The 15,450-nt window shown below is 39.6% G+C and overlaps 1 protein-coding gene across 1 annotated transcript in view; it reads right to left on the reverse strand.

The window, feature by feature from the left end:
* Positions 1 to 3,512: 3,512 nt before the first annotated feature.
* The window catches only part of CDH4 (cadherin 4), a 587,236-nt gene continuing 575,298 nt past the window's right edge, over positions 3,513 to 15,450 (reverse strand). Inside the window, exon 15 of the mRNA XM_089513685.1 lies at positions 3,513 to 3,969. Coding sequence (XP_089369811.1) covers positions 3,763 to 3,969 — 207 coding nt within the window. The 3' untranslated portion in view covers positions 3,513 to 3,762. The remainder of the gene's footprint in view (positions 3,970 to 15,450) is intronic.

The following is a 15,450-nucleotide window of genomic DNA, read 5'->3' on the forward strand; positions in this document are numbered from 1 at the left end:
CTTGATTATAGAGAGGTTCAATCAGGGTGCAGCAAATAACTCTGGCTTAATTGTCAACATTTACACACATTAATCACATGGTAGTCATTGATACCTCTGGCTGTCTTTTCTTACCCTGGAGGTACTGATGATAGATACAGGTGCCTATTGATCAGGTTGCACATAGTTTGGTTTACGTACAGTTGGTTCAATCTGGCTAACAATAGTCAAAAGATGCTAACATTACCCAAAGGATGATTATGGACCACCCAAAAGTTCTTTCCCCCACCGTGGTGTGTGTTTGCCCACTTTTTATGCAGAAGGGAATGATAACGTATTTGTACAAGGTGAAAGATAAGTCCCATGGATATGCTTCATCTCTGATATGGTTTTCTAAGGAAAGTATCCAACAGGATTATGCACCAGGACACCATAAATGTGAGACAGTTTAAACACAGCACCCCTGATTACTGTCTGGAAAAGAAAATACCAGCACAACCCCAACACAGAGGTGTGCAGTGGTTCTTTTCTATGGATCCATGCCAACCATAACTTTCTTGGCAGTATCATTAGCACCCTTCACCCAACACTATGATCTACAGTTCTTAGGATGTGGGGTGGGTAATTCTAAGGAGGTACAGATTGTTTCCAGAGGAAAAGCAATCTCTTCTTCCACTCCAGTTAATGGATATCATATGAATTATGAAGTTGTCTTCCAGTGAGTCAGACTGTACAGTACAGCTGACTTTGAATGGCACAAATTCTTCAAATTGCCACAAAGGTATTTTCCCCAGCTTTTTTATTTTCCTGAGGACATTTTAAACTGGAGAGGCCAAGGAATGAACCTACAACCTTATGGAAAAAGAAAAAAAACCAGTGGGCTTACCACTGAGCTAAGAGTCCTCAAAGCCAAAACTGGACCATCAGGAAGGATATCTGCCCACTGACAGAATCTCCAGAACATAACATTATGTGGCTCATCTTTCACTTTGACTGAAAGTGTGGAGGATCAATGAGGTTATATCTCTCCTTCTTTCTCTCTTTTTTCTTGGGGATCCTTATCCTGCATTTACCCTTTCCTCCTTTTATTTGGTCAGTTTTTTCCCTGGCCAAGGTCAAAGAAAGCTACCAAGAGATTCAGATTTACTTTTTCTAAGGACCAATCTGCCTTAAAAATTGCATTACAGTTTTGAAAAAAATGCAGTGCAGTGGTTTGGGTGTTGAATTAAGATCCTGGAGATCAGGATTTGAATCCTTGCTAATGGGTGACTATGGGCAAGTTACACTCTCAGCCTCACAGGAAGCAAAGGCAACCTAATATGAACAAATCTTGCCAAGAAAATCCAGTGATAGGTTCACCTTAGGGCCATTATAAGTTGGAAATGACTTGAAGGCACACAACAGCAATACAATGGTTACTTCAAGGTGAGCTTCCCACCATTGTATCTGTACCATGCACCATACTTTCTGAAGTCTCATCTCCACAAGGCAGATCTGGTGTTTCCCATATTCTACACAGTATTAGCTTACAGTGGGTTTCACATGAATTGCACCCAGAATGATATCTCATGGTATGGGAAAAGTCTATTTGATAAAGTTTTACCACATCTTTTAAAAATATAGTAATACAAGAATTGGACCAGGGTTGGCTTGACTATGTGACAACCAAAGAGGTTGTTTAGGAAGAGCCAATAGCAATGTACAGTTGAAACGTGTTTCTAAAGCTCCTTGTAGAGGATCTTGGGGTGCACCGCTTTGATCACACACCATACCACTGATTGGGACTGTAATATTTCTCAGGCCAACCTTGATGTGTATCTCACTTTTGGAGCAATGAACTACACAAAACTCAAGGAGTTTCAGTGCTACTTTTCTTTTGACAATGAAGTAAGATGTTAATACACAATCAAAGAAATCGGGTCATTTGATTACTCATTATACAGTATCAGTCTGCATGTGCTTTTCAATCAGGTTCATTGGTTTTCCTGGCTAATATCACAAAATCATAGAACAGACTGCTTGCACTGAAACAGGAAACTGCACGATAAATCATTCCAGACTAGAGGCATAACTGGTCCCATCTTATAAATTACCAGGGAACATAAGACATAACCATGGTAAGACAATATCCTCTGCTGGACTGGCTTCTATTGGATGAAATAGCATCAAAACTATTTTGAGGTCCCAAAACACCTGTTATCATGGCACTCAAAGCTGGTTCATAGGAGTTCCCTCTAAGTTTGCAGCTTTTTTAAATGGAGATGTGCACCTTCTTGGTTGAGTTAATTAGCCTCCCCCCCACCCCAAGTCAACAAAGGGATTGTATGTACATTTTTGCTTGTGCTTAGCTTCATCACCTTTTCATGGTACAGTAATAGGAAGGGGTAGAACCTCTGGTTACATTAATGTAGGCTACAAAACAGGTCCTCTGGGCTCTATGCAGTGCAACTCTAAACCATGATGCACAATGCAAGTCCCACACAGTAGGGCTCAGTGAGCCACAAGTGGCCTGCAGAACCTATGTTTTGTGCCACTGCTTTCAAATATTTGGTGAGAGAATTTACACAGCTCTACACTTGCTGAAACCATTTGTTCAGATGGTCAAATGCTGCATTCCTAATCTTCTGTCAGAATTTCATGTTAAAAATTCATCACAATGAATGTTTCATAGAAACACAGAACCTAACCATGATAGCTAGAACTCAGCAGGTGGAGGGGACTAGGAAGAAAGAAAGAAAGAAAGAAAGAAAGAAAGACTCTTTCACACAAGTGGCCTTTGGTCTTGCCATTTACTGTAGGGCTTATGCAATGTCTTCTTGGTTGTTGTACTCACCAAAGGCTTACCAATGCTCTAGTTCTATGCAGCTACATCACATCTGACCAGGTCATAAGAGAAAGCCCAGGTCAATATTTTGCATCAGATAAACAATGAATTGTATATACAACAGGTGCACTCATTTCACCATTGGCATATGCCAAAAGATAGCAGTTTAGCAATTGTTGTACACTAAGCATTTTGCTTCTTCACTCCCCCCCACCCAGAAATACCTCTCCCACTTATTTATTTATTTATTTATTTATTTATTAGAAAAAAAGGCCCATAAGAGAAACCGTTCCATAGTCCCTGTTTTCTGTTAATTTGTTCCCAGCTAGCACTGGCTTAGGGTCATAGAGTGTGGTGTCCAAAGATGGTGGAAACGTAAATTTTTGTTTGTTTCTTTTGAACACTCCTGAGATTGAGGGAATCTGATACATGTACCAAAAGGCACTTTCAAATATATATATCTATATATATATTTTAAAAACAGTGCTTCTGTTCTAAGAAATTCAAGTTAAGACAGAGTGCCTTTCACTCCCTTTATAGTCATAAAGTGGATAGAACAAGCAGTATCCCTGCTGACACACTGGGAAAAAAACATTTTTAAAAACCCACAAATGCAGCAGAGACGAGTGTTCATGCTAGACAGCTCGAAGTTCTTAAAAAAGAGAGAAAGATAACAGGAAAGAAAGAAAGAAAGAAAGAAAGAAAGAAAGAAAGAAAGAAAACAACAGAAAAAAAGAAACTTTCTAAATCACCACTAAAAGGAATACAGTCAGCAGAGGATATTAATTTAAAAAAGCTGCCACTTCTGTACAGTTCTTGGTTCTTCTCCATCTTCTTCCTTCTCCATTTCTTTCTTCTTTCTTCTTCCTTGTTGGGGTTCTTTTCTTCTTCTTCACCATCATCAACTTCTTCTAATGCTATAGCTTTCCTCTTTTGCAAAACAAGAATGTGAGGTCAGTTTAGTCATCCTCGCCACCCCCATACATGTCTGCCAGTTTCTTGAACCTTGGCCCCCAGTCGTTCAGGTAGTCGTAATCTTGGTCTCCGGAGCTCGAGGAGTTGAGCGAGCTTACAGAGCCTGCTGTTGAACCACTTCCTTCATAGTCAAAGACAAGAAGCGAATCGTAGGGAGGAGCTGTTGGGTCATTATCCGCTGCTCTCAAGCCCTGAAAGTTTAAAGAAGAAACAGGTTATCTTCTACTGGAGGCATATCTGCATAGGAGTTTGCTTAGTTTGGCTTTGTGCCACAGTATAGAGCACAGAAGGCATATCTCTTTCCTACAGATGTATATATTATTTTGTACAGTTTTATTTTTTAAAGCATTCCCTGAAAGAATCCAGTACCTATAGCTTTCACTGAGAGATTCCAAGTGCCTCTGCTTCCAAGGCTAACTGGTGAGGGAAAATAAAGACTGTTGACCCCATTTAAAGCTGTACTTGGTCCTATGAATTCCTATCTATGGCAGTGGACAAAGCAAGAGATAAGATGAACTGTCATCAGCCTTGTTGACACACATGTGGCCCTACACAGACCAACATGAGTATGGAATGGCCAACTGACATCTCTTTCTGTGAAAGAAAGAGTAGCGGCAATGCTACCACCATTCCATCATTCTGGAGACAGGCTACAACTGATGAGTTACCTCCCAGGATTGGGGGGGGGGGGGTCAAGGAGATCACCCACAAAGGTCCAAAAACCTTGCCAAGCTCATGGAGACTGTGGGAGTCGAAACAGAACAAAAAACTGGAAAGCACATATTTTCAGTGGAAGAATGGAAGTAGATAAGAGAGTTTATCGCACGGGCCTCGGAGAACACACCCAGAGCAGAACGGAAGTGAGTGGGAAGGTAACAAAATGGGGAAAGTGGCCGATATTCAAGAACTGATGTGAATGATTCTTGAAAATCCGCTCCAGTGGGATGGATGGGGAACGGACTGGGGACTTCCAGTGGCATCGGCAGCGTTCTCCCATGTGGTAATATGTGTCCTTTCCCTGTTCTGTTCTCTTCCTGCTCACTCCCGTTCCGCTCTGGGTGCATTCTCCGAAGCCCATACAATAAACTCGAAAGTCTCATGTGCTGTGTGACGATCCAAGACTCTTCTCTCTTAAAAAGCCCAATGTGTTTCAGCCTTATCACGAATTGGCCTTCTTCAGGGGCAAATATCAGAAATTTCTGCAGTCTGCACTCTCGGTTAAATTGTTGTATATTAAAAGGAAGTTCAAAAGGTCCACTAATACTCAGAAGGTCCACTTTCATTCAGAATGCATTTGCAGCTCCAGAAATTTCTGATATTTGTCCCCGAAGAAGGCCAATTGGTGAGAAGGCTGAAATACATTGGGCTTTTTAAGCAACAAATGTTTTTGGACCATCACATAGCATCTGAGACTGTGAGAGTTGACTGTGACTGAAGTGGGGGAGGGAATGCAAGGCAAATTCCATCAGATAATCCTGTTGCACACAAGCCTTTACGTGGTAAACCAGCAGCAACTGTACTTTCTTCCTTTAAATATCTTGTAACAATAATTGGATTTATGGGATGAAATGAAATTTTTGATCAAGTGGTTGTCATCAATAGCTGGGTAAGTGTTCTGCCTTTCATATTACTGGATGAGATCTTGAAAATTACTGCTTTAAATTTTAAGACTGAAGTCAGAAAGTTTAATAAATGTGTGAGTAAAAGGAAAATAAATTTTTGTGGCTAAAGGACATAGTGATGAGGAATTATCAAATAAACCCCTTAATTTGGAATGTTTATTTTTTTTTTTAAAAAAATACATTGTAAGTAAAATTAGATTGAAAGAGGGAAGCTGGTTTGTTTTGAGAAAAACAGATTATCTTGACTGGAAGAGGCTCCTAATTAACAGCAGCTGGAGTAACATAAGAGGTGTGTTACTACTACATTGTATCAGAGGAGCTGTTGTAGAGAGAAAGGTTAACTTTGCATGTGCCAAAATCTGGTTTACAAGAAGGAGGGCAAAGATACAAACCTGGGAAGAGGATGCTGATTCAACAATATGGCAAGAGCTTCAGCAGGAACTTAAACTGATGATCAGTGATATTAAGACAATTGATTTGGACTGAAATTTGGGTTGCAGGATGAGACCGATGATGGGAAAATATAAGTTTGAGAGGAGGAAATGGATGAACCAAAGAGCTCAGGAAGGATGAATGAATAGGAAGTCAGCTTGGAATGTGAGAGTACAATCATAGATATGGTTGGAGTAAGTGTTTTATTTTTGAAGACACATAAGTGATTCTGCAGGTGACATTCAAAACAACACAGAACCGAGGAAGAGAGAAGATGGGGAACATGGGGGAAGTTGAGAGGGATGATAAGAATGTTTTCTTTGGAGAAATGTTTTTCCCTCAGGTACTCTGTAATCATATGAAAGGTGCCCACTTTTTAACTGAGGAGATTTGATAAAATGCCAAGGGTGAAATCCAGTTAAAATAGCTAGAAACAAAGGCCAACTTTGTTGCAATTTAGCTGTTGATATGGTTCTTGTTATATGATGTTTTAAAATGTCAATAAGGATTTCATTATTTGTGGTTTGGTCAATGTAAAAATACAGGTCATAAAACAAAGTATGTTGATTTAAGAAATTATTTACAAAAGTTACCTATTGCTATATATTGCTCTATATGGGTTTGGAAGGTCTAAATGCCTAGAAGGCACGGGAATTGAAGCAGAGATGAACGAAAAGGCAATTAAAGAAGCCATAGAAAACAGAAAATAACAATTTAAAGGCGAGATTTATATTAATAATAAAGGAATAGAGGTATTTTTTCTTTTTCTTTCAGATTGGTTGGGAGGCACAGCTGATGATGATATGGTAGTAAAAGGAGAAAGGGGATAATTTGAGTAGATTAATAGAACTATATGCATTTGAGAGGTAAAAGTAATATAAACATTATATGTGACTTTAATAAATAATAATAATAATAATAATAATAATAATAATAATAATTTATTTATATTTCCCATTTCTCCCTTCAGATCGAAGTGGGATTACAGCAAATAAAAACATCATAAAAATACATATATAATTTGAAATACATCAATCAAAGAAAAGAAGTAAGAAAAAGGAAGAGTTGTTACAGTATTGCTCATAATCATAAGGATCGAGTCATCATTTTCAGGTGTAAAATATTATTCAAAATCAGATTAAAAGAGATCAGTCAGATTAAAGGAGATCTGTTTTAAGCACCTTTTAAAAGGCTTTCAAAGAAGTGATAAAACTGCTAGGGATTATATCTGATAGTTGATTATATCTTTAATTTGGAATATATCTTTAATTTGGAAAGATTAATACGTATTTGTAACATGCAGAAAGGAGGCTGAAGAGGTTGAAGGTTAATTTTTTTTAATATGAGAAAGGTATCGATAGACCTTATTTTTAATACAGTTTAATAACCGCTGAAGGGAAGATTAGAATTCACTTTTATCTTTCCTAATTTTTTCTTTTCTTTTCCTATATTTGTATTTACCGTTGCTTTTTCCTTGTTTTTTTTTCCTATTTTCTCTTTGTAGATTAGATACTGTTATTCTGTTTCTATGTATTTGAAAAACTTTAAATAAAATTTAAATATGGAAGAAGAGTTGCCCTAAACCTTTATATCAGATTCCTACCACTTTAATTGCCATGGTTCCATTTTATGAAATCCTGTGATTTATAGTTGGGTAAGGTACAAAGATTTCTTTGCTAGGGAGTTTTAGACCTCTACTTTTAACTACAACTCCCAAAGTGCACTAAATATCTGTTGACACTACACAGTTTAATCCCCAATTCCTTTCTTCCTAAGGCATCTTGGTCCCTTACATTTACTATAATAAATTATAAATCCCAGAATGCCTTAGGATGGAGCCATTACCATTAAAGTGGTATAAAACTGCTGTAGTACAGATCTGCTTTAGAATCAGAAACTGGAATGTAGTAGAAGAGAACTAACACATTTCATTGACCATTAATGAGCTCAAAAAGCTCATCTGTTTATGTTAACCTCGAAGAAAGTTATCTGTTAATCACAAACAATGTCACAGCACTTGATAGAAAAAATGGCATGTAAAACTTTTGACTATGTCTGTGACACTGTTGCTCACCTGTGGTACATTTTATTGTTGGCTCCTTCAAAAAATGATAAATCTGTGCTACAGTATTTCCAGTTTCTGTGTACAGTGTATGTGTGAAATTTAGACAGCGAAGAAAATCGACATTAAAAAAATCGACTCATTTGAAATGTCATGCCCAAGGAGAACTCTATGGATATCATAGACTGTTAAAAAGATAGATAAATGGGCCCAAGAACAAATGAGTTTGAACTCTCAGAAAAGCCAAGATGACTGAGGCTAGTGTATTTTGGACATATAATGAGATGACATGATTCATGGGAAAAGATGATAATGCCCAGTAAAATTGAAGGAAGAGGAAAAGAGGGAGATAATCTTACAGATGACTAGTCTAAATCAAAGAAGCCATAGCGTTGACTTGCTAATGACCAGGACTCTTGGTGGTCTCCCATCCATTGCGTTGCCATATGCTGAAGTAAAATAACAAATATGAATCCCGCAATCTGAGTTTTAGCTGTGAATGGTGGGAAAGATACTCCAACAAAGCTGGTGCCAGATTGGGAAGGACTATTTTTAATGCATAGTACAGCCACACCTCTGTATCCATAGATTCTGCATCCATAGATTCAACCATCCATGGCTTGAAAATATTTTTTAAAATTCCAAAAAAACAAACCTTGATATTGCCTTTTATATAAAGGACACCATTTTCATTCAACCATTGTATATAATGGACTTGATCCTCCATGGATTTTGCAATCCACAGGAAATCCTGGGACCAAACTCTAGCCGATACCAAGGGCCCACAGTATCTCACAATCTGTACCATTAGATATTGTCATTCATCTGCTGCCTCACTTCTTTTCTTTCTGACCCTGCCAGTTTCTGGCACAATCTGTGCTGTTCACTCAGCCTTTAGACATCATGGATTCTTTAAGGGAGAATCTCATGAAATACAGTGGTCCCTTGGTATCTGTTGAGGTTTGGTTCCAGTATCCTCTGCGGATACTAAAATCCGGGGAAGCTCCAGTCCCATTAAATACAACAGTGTAGTAAAATGGCATCCTTTATATAAAACAGAAAAATCAAATTTTACTTCTTGGAATTATTTCTTAAATATTTTGTTTGAATCTGTAGATGCAGAATCCATGGATTGGGAAGGCTAACTGTAATGGCTGCTCTGAAATCAGCATAGTAAAATGGTGACCCTTTTATAAAACACCAAAATCAAGATTTGTTTTTTGAATTTAATTTATATATATATATATATATATATTTTCAAGCTGTGAATGGCTGAATCCATGGATAAAGAATCAGTGGATAAGGACATCTGATTGTACAAAGTAGATCCTGTCACAATTTTTCTAAAATTGACTTTAAAAGGAAAGAACTTATGTTACTTGTTAAATTAAAATAGGTAATGCTGTTCCCTTTAATTACTTCTAAACTGTAAGACCTTGTTTAGAAAAGGTAGCTCGGTTATTTTAATTCATTATCTCCCATCACTTTTTAAGATCAAAATTGTATGGGGAGACTACAATGACACCTGGTAAAGATGTAAAAATCTGTCAGTTTTGTTTTCTTTGAATTTTTTTTTGAAGAACTGATAGAGGACTGGTCTTTAGAGACCCTTGTACTGCTGGAAGAGGTGCGTCACAGGAATTAAGTGCTGGTTAATTCCTGTGATGCTGCATTCAGATAGTTTTTTTTTGAAGAAATAACTAAAATGAAATATGCTACTTCTTTTGAGAAATAGGAAAACCAAAAGTTACTTTTTAAGAATGTAAGCAAAAACCACAGATGCGGGAATGCTATGGACCAACACAGCAACCTACATATTTTGTATTTTTTTTTAAAAAAAAAATGGAATGGTAATAGTAAGAATCAACTGGGATGGCATAAGAACTGCAACTATAATGGACAGTCTAATTATATTTTATCTCTGTGTTTACTGATGTGAGCTTTTACCTGTTAGTATTTGAATTTTTCTAAACTGTCATGAGACCTGGGACTATCTCAATGACAGGAAATAGACAGACAGACAGATTCTGTAAATGTGACATTTCAAATGCTGGTTTCAAATATAAGGAGGAAAAAGAAATAAAAAATATATAAAGATCTTTAGAAACTGGGGTATGTTCTTGCTATAGACAAACCAAAGTAAAATTCTCAGCTGACCCAGTCCTTCATGCGCATTCTAAGGTCCAAGTCTATCTTTCTGTTTCATAGACTCATAGAGTTGGAAGGGTCCTAGTGGTCCATCAGGTCGAAACTCCTGCTCAGGGCAGGATTTCCAACCAGAGCATCTTCAGCAGATCCAGCCTCTTTTTGAAGATGTCTAGAGAAGGAAACCCCACCATCTCTGTAGGCTATTGGTTCCAATGCTGAAATGCTCTTACTGTCAAGAAGTTCTTTCTAATGTTCCATTGAAATCTGCTCTCCTGTATCTTCAAATTAGCAGATCTAGTCTATCCTCTGGGGCAGCATAGAAAAGTCTTTCCTCATCCTCTCTGTAATAGTCTTTGATGTGTGGAAGCTGGGAGTTTGGCCATCAAATGCAACCTTTTTTCCAACAGTGGCTGGTGGCTTCCATGTCAATGGGGCCCCTGAATACATTCCATGTTTCATTTTTAACATTATCCAGTGTGTTGAACCTGGGGATGGCCTGTTTAATGTTCAGACTAAATTCCAGTACAGAATCACTGCCTTGCTGATATAGAGGCCACAATTTGCCATTGCTTTGTTGCTCTGCCATACAATTGTTTTGAGTGTTCTTGTCATATGAAAGGAGGACCAGAAGTCATTGTTTGGATGGGGTAGTGGTGAGATTTCCCTGTCTAGAATGAAAAATGAGCAGTGTGAGAAAGAACAGATGGATTTTAACTTGGGTCCAGAAGTTTGCAAATTGTATTTGTATGTACTATAGAGGGCAGAAAGGAAGAATGTTTACTGATTAAAAATTGAGGGTGGGGGGAGAGTCTCAAGTGAAGGAAGTAGATACAATAACAAAATTAAATTGCTCCCACATTTAGGTACTAGCCTTATGAAATGGATCACATTTTTGCCTCCAAGGAAATAACACATCGATTGGTTTGCAAACACACCATCTCACTTTTCAATAGTAAAAGGATCAAGTTGACAAATTAAAGGAAAATATGAAATGCACAGTTTTGAGAACTGCACAGGGACTTCATTCTTTGCCAGCATAGTTGAGATACAGACAGGGAGGCAGAGGAATCTGCATAGCCATGATGGCAACATAGCTCCAGCTATTCCTAGTGAATCTTGGGCTGCTATTTATGCTCTTTTTTGTGATGCCTGCTGATTAGGTAATATTGATGAAAATAAATTGTCTTTGAAACACCTAGGCCAGAATTCAATTGGGGACGTATGTCTTTGGAAGTGGTCATAGGTCTGTGGTAAATAGAATTTAGCAGTTATGGCCACTGTTATGTTACTATGTAGAGGAGCCCACAAAATGACCATTGTGCATTGGACTGATGCACAATGAGACAAACACATATTAGGACACAGACTAGGGAGTGCATACTCATCAAATTTGCAGATAACACAGAATTAGGAGCAATAGCTAATACTCCAGAGGACAGGATCAAAATTCAAAATGACCTGAATAGACTAGAAAGCTGGGCCAAGGCTAACAAAATGAAATTCAACACACAGAAATGTAAGGTACAGCACTTAGGGCAAAAAAATAAAATGCACAGATATAGGATGGGGGACACCTGGCTGAATGAAACTACGTGTGTAAGGGATCTAGGAGTCCAAGTAGACCACAAGTTGAACATGAGTCAAGAGTGTGATGCAGTAGCTAAAAAGGCCAATGCACTTTTAGGCTGCATCAATAAAAGTATAATGTCTAGATCAAGAGAAGTAATGGTGCCACTATATTGTGCTTTGGTCAGGCCCCACCTGGAATATTGTGTCCAGTTCTGGGCACCACAATTCAAAAAGGACATTGAGAAACTGGAGCGTGTCCAAAGGAGGGCGACTAAAATGGTGAAGGGTCTGGAAACCATGTCCTATGAGGAATGACTTAGTGAGCTTAGGATGTTTAGCCTGGAGAAGAGAAGGTTAAGAGGTGATATGATAGCCCTGTTTAAATATTTGAAGGGATGTCATATTGAGGAGGGAGCAAACTTGTTTTCTTCTGCTCCAGAGACTAGGACCCGGAGCAATGGATGCAAGCTACAGGAAAAGAGATTCCACCTCAACATTAGGAGGAACTTCCTGACAGTAAGGGCTGTTCAACAGTGGAACACACTCCTCCCTCGGAGTGTGGTGGAGTCTCCTTCTCTGGAGGTCTTTCAGCAGAGGCTGGGTGGCCATCTGTCAAGGATGCTTTGATTGAGATTTTCTGCAAGGCAGGGGGTTGGAGTGGATGGCCCTTGCGGTCACTTCCAACTCTACGATTCTATGATTCTATGATTCTATGATCAGTAGAGCAATAGCAATAGCACCTCATATTTCTATACTGCTTCATAGTGAACCAAGCACTCTCTACGCAGTTTGCAGTGTGCTAGCCAATTGCCCCAATAAGTTGGCTACTCATTTTACCAACATATGAAAGGATGGAAAGCTGAGTTAACCTGGAGCCCTGTGCATTTGAATTCAGAATACTGTGGCTGCAGTACTGGCATTTAACCACTGTGCCACCAGGGCTGTGCATCAGGACACTCTGGCTGGTGTTATGTTTCCATCTTTGCAATTCAAAAATAGGGTTCCTTAGTGCCTCTGCTACATAAGTAAGTGTGCCTGAAGGGATCCAACTTAGGCTGCAATAGAAAATAGCATTTTCTCTGCAGGAAAAGAAAATGTTGTTTTTGGCACAAAAGCAAACAGACAAACAAATAAACCATGTATAAATATTGCTCATAATAAGTCCCAGATTGCAAGATTTCCCCTAAATTCAATACTTTCCTCATCAGCGTTTCCTAACCCTTAAGCAACACTCCCCCCCCCCCCAGTCATTTGTGAATATATTGAAATATTCTTTTCATTCCTACTGTAGGCATCCCCTAAATAGCCATGGAGAGGCACGGGGAAAGTAACATAAAAAGGTAGAGTTCATGGCTGGTGGTTGTCATGGCATGAAGAAAGTTGAGATTTCTGACTTCTACAATAATCAAAAGAAAAGACATAACTGGGAGTTCATGCCTGCATAGCTCACTAATAGGATATCAGATATGTTAGTTAACAGTTCTTAGCTCTCTCCTTCCTGGACTATCTCTGTGTAATTGCGTTGAATCACTGTCTGTGTTCTTTCAGTCAGTGTTCACTCTGGTTCCCATCTGCTGTCCTAACCCTTCTATATAATCTCACATATGTTGGTACACCTGGGTTTCAACCTAGTCCCGCTTCTTCACATCTTCTTGGCATCTATGCAGGTAGTATCATGAGCCAATAAAGGAAATGGAAGCTCTACACCTATGCTCTATCTTTCCTTCTCTATGAGGATCCCTTCAAATATATATTCACATATGTACACCTATATGGGAGGAATATGAACTTTAACTGAAAGGAAGGGGATGTGAGGCTAGGGTTTTGCTTGCTGGTCTGTCTTCATGCAGTTATAATGCTACCTGCACAGGGGCCTCTGCATCAGCCCTAAATATATTTGCATTTCAGAATAACAGGTGGCAAGGATAACTTCTAACTGTGGCGTGTTATAAACGGGCCTTTAATACGCCCCCATCACGTGCTAGGGGTTGGCCGAGGACCTAGCGTCCATACCGGCCTCACCGCTAGCACGTGATGGGGCGTAAAGATGGCGGCACCCTATACACACGGGCGCCGCCATCTTTACGTGCTGGACACGTTGCATCCGCACGTGTCGCCCCGGAAATGACGCCACAAATGCGCCCCTTGCGGTTTGCAGCGCCTCTTCCGGGGCCTGAGAAGGAGCGTGATTTCCACGCTCCTTCTCGGCAGCGCCTGAGAGCCGCACCGTTTAAAGGCTGCGGCTCCTGGATGGTGCAAGCGGTGGCGGCAGCAGACCGCCACAATCCGGCGGTCTGTAACGTGCCTGTGTTTGTTAAATTATATCCCACTTGTCCATGCATGATGTCCACGGCATCACATGTGCAGAGTTTACCTAAGAACATAAGCAAGGACCAAGTTGCAAAACTGGTAGTTACACTGATGAAATAGCTTCAGTCAGCAGAAGTCAGAGGAGTGTAACCTTATTTCCCCTTTGTAGCCTTCCATGCTGTCCACAAATCTGCTCTGCAGGGTTTCTGATGCTGGGGACAAGTCTACACAGACCAAATGAACTGGTTTCTCTCCATTCTTGCTCCAAACACAGGGCCAAAACCTCCATTTGACTGCAGACTGTCTTCAAAATGTGAGGTTAGTTCCACATCAAATCTGGACCATCCCTGTCTTAAAGTGCATTAAAAAAGATTTATCTTTTCTTCCAGAGTGATGCCAGGGGACACGTGTCCTGCTGTGTCACCTGGCACAGCCACCACTAGTGTGAGTCACTCCCTCTGAAGTCATAATGAGGTGCCCAGCCATGTGATCTGCTGGGTGCCTCATTTTCGACCTCAGAGGGAGCAGCTTGCCCCAGACATGGTGCTGTGGGATGGCACAGTGGGATACTTGTGTAGAAAGATGCATAGCTTTGTTACGATGCAGAAGTAATATGGGAGAATTTAGGGCAACACCAGGGCCAGAATATTCCAGGACTAGCCTGGAGTATTCTGGTTGGTGTAGACCCACCCTAAGGTTGCATCTACAAGCAGAATTAATGCATTTTGATACTGCTTTAACTGCCATGGCTCAATGCTATGGAATTCTGAGATTTGCAATCGTTAGAGATTAATCTTCTCTGTCACAGTGGTCTGTGCCACAACAAACTACATATCCCAGAATTCCATAGGATGAAGCCATGCCATATAAACAGGTGTCAAACTGCATTAATTGTACAGAGCGGCAGCAGCATGATTTGGTGGCTCCCCAGCAGAGCCTGAAAACAGTTGCTTTATTATTATTACTTTTGGGATTCTGAGAGTTGTAGTCCAAAAATGTATGTACATTTATATTTCTAAGCTCTGCTTCCCAGTTAGTATGACACTAATTTAGAGTCTAGAATACTCTTTAGTATTAGATCAAAACTGTATCACATCTAGTTTTCAGTTTCTCATAAAACTAAAATTGGAGAAACCTGTGTGAAGCCCACAAGAAGGACATGCAGGCAATAGGCCTTTCCTCTTACTGCTTCCCAGCAACTGGTAGGTTCTTGGTATATTGCCTCTGAACATGGATATTACCATAAACTCATCAGGACTAGTACCTGATGGTGGATCACTCAGCACTTTGTGTCCCTTTGAAGCCATCAAACAAAAGAAGAACTACTACAATAATGCACCCCTAATATAGACTGTGTGAAAAAGCATTTTCTTTCACTTGTCCTGAATAAGCTTGGGGAATGTGTGGATGGGTATAAGCCCCTTGTACAGAAGAATATATGGAAACTATAGCAGGGGGAAGAAAGCAGATGTGCTTCTAAGTCTCTCCCCATGGCTTCTTCTTTGCATGCATCAAACTTCTGCATAGAG

The sequence above is a fragment of the Sceloporus occidentalis genome, unplaced genomic scaffold (genome assembly GCF_023333645.1).
Source record: "Sceloporus occidentalis isolate IW3139 unplaced genomic scaffold, rSceOcc1.0.p SCAF_3, whole genome shotgun sequence".
Lineage (NCBI taxonomy): Eukaryota > Metazoa > Chordata > Lepidosauria > Squamata > Phrynosomatidae > Sceloporus > Sceloporus occidentalis.